This window comes from Octopus bimaculoides, chromosome 7, assembly GCF_001194135.2.
Source record: "Octopus bimaculoides isolate UCB-OBI-ISO-001 chromosome 7, ASM119413v2, whole genome shotgun sequence".
NCBI lineage: Eukaryota > Metazoa > Mollusca > Cephalopoda > Octopoda > Octopodidae > Octopus > Octopus bimaculoides.
This window is the reverse complement of record NC_068987.1, coordinates 54,267,752-54,272,217: the sequence shown is the minus strand read 5'-3', so window position 1 is coordinate 54,272,217 and position 4,466 is coordinate 54,267,752. Positions and strand designations below refer to the sequence as shown.

The 4,466-nt window shown below is 37.6% G+C and overlaps 2 protein-coding genes across 2 annotated transcripts in view; one reads left to right on the top strand and one right to left on the bottom strand.

The window, feature by feature from the left end:
• LOC106871816 (tRNA (cytosine(38)-C(5))-methyltransferase) overlaps positions 1-4,466 on the bottom strand; it is a 66,368-nt gene that overhangs the window by 59,035 nt on the left and 2,867 nt on the right. The window lies entirely within an intron of this gene.
• The window catches only part of LOC106869506 (uncharacterized), a 75,798-nt gene continuing 71,740 nt past the window's right edge, over positions 409-4,466 (top strand). The window contains exons 1-2 of the mRNA XM_014915273.1: positions 409-515; positions 3,428-3,537. Coding sequence (XP_014770759.1) covers positions 485-515; positions 3,428-3,537 — 141 coding nt within the window. The 5' untranslated portion in view covers positions 409-484. The remainder of the gene's footprint in view (positions 516-3,427; positions 3,538-4,466) is intronic.

The following is a 4,466-nucleotide window of genomic DNA, read 5'->3' as shown; positions in this document are numbered from 1 at the left end:
AGGGGGGGGGACAAACAGACACACAAACATATACACACACATACATATATCTATCTATCTATCTATCTATCTATCTATCTATCTATCTATATATATATATATATATACGACGGGCTTCTTTCAGTTTTCCGTCTACTAAATCCACTCACAAGGCTTTGGTCGGCCAGAGACTATAGTAGAAGACACTTGCCCAAGGTGCCACGCAGTGGGACTGAACCCGGAACCATGTGGTTGGTAAGCAAGCTACTTACCATATAACCACTCCTGCGCCTATACATCAATATTTTATTTAGAAACGCACTTATCTCACCCTTTCTATTGCTTCTGTCCTTAAATCCCTTGAGGAGACAATGTCCTCATCGTGTTTAGCTCTCTAACCATTCCGATGATGTATGCTTTGCAGGAGTGTCTAATTGAAAAAGAACGTGAATGGTCGAAGCTAAAAAACAGGCTGTATTCTGAGATTTCTAAATTAAGGAAAGACATGGTTTCGTCCATCAATAAGCAAATGCATGGTAAGTCGTTAATTAACATTTATATTTTGTTGTATGATATGAGTTGTGTGTTAGCAATTAAGTTACATATAATTGTATAAAATTGGATGACGGTGTGTGTGTGCACCACATTTGTTCATCCAGTTGGTTTGGTCAAATGATGTTGGCACCATTCTCATTGTCAAGTAGTAAAAGTATCACCATCGTTATCATCATGCATCACATCAGCGTTCTCATCACCTGCAGCAACAGCATCGGCAGCGTCAGCTGCATCAGCATCAGCATCAGCATCATCATCATCATCAGCAGCAACTACTGCCACCATTGCCATCATCATCATCATCATCATCATCATCATCATCATCATCACCATCATCATCATCATCATCATCATCACCATCACCATCATCATCACCATCATCATCATCACCATCACCATCATCATCATCATCATCATCATCATCATCATCATCATCATCATCATCACCATTTCCTTCATCGACCTCTCTGTTGCCTTCGTCGATGCTGAGCTAAGGTTCAACTGAATTTACGGTACTGGAAAAAAAAAAAAAAAAAAAAAAAAAAAAAAAAGATACCAAAACCGACCACCCGAGTATCCCATCCCCCCTCTCAATACTCCTGCAGATACTCAGAGTACGTACAAGTGATACATCAATATTCTATTTAGAAGCGCACTTGTCTCACCCTCTCTCTTGCTTCTGTCCTCAAATCCTCCCTGGAGACAATGGCCTCGTCTTGTTTAGTACTCTAACCATTCTGATGAGTATTACTTCTTTAGTATCCATCTATTCTAATGACTGTAACATTTTATCGTTATCACCTCCGCCTGAGCGAAGGCAGTGACATTGTTTTCCGTCGTGTTTGTTTGTTTGTTTATCCGTGGGCAAGATATCTCAAGAAACACTGGATAGATTCAGATGAAATTTCCAGTGATGCTTCACCTCGTGACGGGCACGAACTGATTAGATTTTGGGATCTATCCGGTATTGGACAAAGATTCTGGATTATTATTATTATTATTATTTTACTTAAATTTTGAGAGCGGTCGGGTTCATTTTTAGTACAGACTGTCCTCATTTAACGACCTACCTATTTAACGACCTACCTATTTACCGACCTACCTATTTAACGACCTACCTATTTAACGACCTACCTATTTAATGACCACTCGGAGTTACGACGAACTTTACGAGCCGTCATTATATATTTTACAAAATAGAACTTGAGGCGATGGATCCAAATTTTGAGCGATTTTCCAAGGTGGAAAAGCAGACAACTGAACTTTTCCGATGTTATCGAGAAATTTATGACGAAAAAAAGATAACAAAGCAAACAACACTGACGGGATTTTTCATGCATTTTGATGTCAAGAATGAGTTGCTTTTGTAATCTTTATCCAAAGTAAAACAAAGTTATTATGTTTGAGTTTCCTTTAAACCTTTTCACCTTTTCTATATAATCCTGAGAAAAGTTTATTAGGCATTTTATGTACTGGGCCTGGAATCACAAACATACTTACGATGTCTGAGCTACAATAATACAGCATCCATATCCTAACTTTTAAGGTTTTCCTTGTGATAATCTTACTGTTACTTATTCATTTTTCAACAATTTATGTTTGTGATTCTTGGCCCTTTACTGCATATACTTTATACAGTACGGTATTCTGTTTTTATATGTACGTACAGTACAGTATGCTTATAAAAAAAAAATACGTACCCTATGAATATTAGTTTAACGACGGGTCTGTTGGAACGTAACTCGATCGTTAAATGAGGACAGTCTGTATATTCGTTTGTGAGAGCAGTCGAGTTTATTTCAGATATTCTCATTTTAAAAATCATCTCCAGTTAATCGTTGAGAGGATGTTGGTGTTGCCTTGGCGGAGGTTTGCGGTCCCTGGGAGCTCTTGTTGTTATTGTTTAAACGTTATGTTGGTTGAACAGAGGCCCGTGATCCATAAATGACCTGGAACGCCGTCGGTTACGACGACAAGTGTTCCAGTTGATTCGATCAATGGAAAAACCAGCTCGTGAACTCAACGTGTAAGTGACTGAGCACCCCACGGACACGCGTGCTCCTAACGCTGTTCTCAGGGAGATTCAGCATGTCACAGAATGTGACAAGATTGACCCTTTGAATTACTGGTACAGCTCGTTTTTGCCAGCTGAATGGACTGGAGCAACGTGAAATAAAGGCTCTTTCTCATAAACTGTCTTAAGATCGTGAGCTGAACATCCTAACCCCTAAGCCTTCACTATGATCCATATATACAGGGCAACAAATTACCATGCGCCACTTAGTCAACAGAGGACTCACTGTGCAATCCGACAGAAGCGCAATGTCATATTCTGGAGGTGTTGCATTTTTAGTTTTCCATTATGCAGTCTCTTTTTGTATGCAGTAAGTTGAAAAGCTTCGATCAACTGAGAATATCAGAACAATTAGTATACAAAATCTACCTCTTTTTGATTCACCCCCAAAACAAGCGAGGGAAATGACTCTGATATGATGAGTTGATCGAACATTTGGTATTGATAATACAGATTGCAATAAAGCCAATTGGTGAAAAGCAAACGTGTTTCAGTTTTACTAGACCTCATCAGTGAAACATATTCTGATCATTTGGCAAGGCTAAGAGTAATCCACACGCACACACGCACGCACACACGCGCACACACACACACACACACACACACACACACACACACACACACACACACACACACACACACACACACACACACACACACATTCACAATTTTAACAAGCCTTTTCGCAGAATTTTTCCTTCTGAAATTATTGTCAACCATTTATCAAAATTGTAAACATCTTGATAATTTCTTCTGACATAATTTATATATGCTTTTCTTTCTATTGTTTTTGTTTCTTCTCCCCCTATTTTTTTTTAGCGGGCAGAGAAGGAATGGTGACAGTACCATCAAAAAGGTTGCATTTTCTTATAGATAAATTCTATAACGAAGAAAAGATGTTTTCGGTTGTTATGGAAAAGGAACAGAAAGTAAGTAATCGACCGATTTTGTGGCAATGCATATTCGTAAAATATAACACTCGAATATGAACAATTTTTTAAAACTATGTACATAATCCGGTATTCATGGATGTCTAACTTGAAACAAATGTAATTGTTAATACTACTGATGAATTTGGTCATCGTGTGAAGGATTTGGATTTAAAGGACTACCATTCTCTAATTCTTGCCTTATCAATCATACGTATATTTTATGCATCGTGTAATGAGAGTTGAGTAATTACAAATTGCTAATAATAGATATAAATTCTACATCATGCATTGAGTGCTCTATATTTTTCTTTTTGCATACAGAAACTTATGAGTGTGTGTGTTTGTGTGTGTATACATACATACTTACATACATACATACATATATGTACGCACATGCATAAACTCACACACACACAAGCACGCGCGCGTGCTTTATTCATCTTTTACGGCTTTTTTCTGTTTTCTCTCATTTTGCTTCATTGTCCTCTCTGTTATATATACGTTTATGTATGTATATGTATGTATGTATGCATGTATTATGTATTATGTATGTATGTATGTATGTATGTATGTATGTATGTATGTATGTATGTATGAACTGAAGTAGAATTAAGGGAAATTAAAATCGTCATTTTGAATTTTTAAAGAGATTCAAAGTCAAGCTCAAGGGCTCGTAGAGCCGACACCGTTTGATGATCGGTGCGCATTCAAAGCCAGTGAACAACAATGACGATACCAGTTTGACTTTGAATCTCTTTAACAATTCATAATAAGGAATTTAATTCCTCATAATTCTACCTCAGTTCATCTAATTGTATTTCTTTATCGCTACTTTTCATAAGAAAGCCACACACACACACACACACACACACACACACACACACGCACACACACACACACACACACACACACACACACACACACAC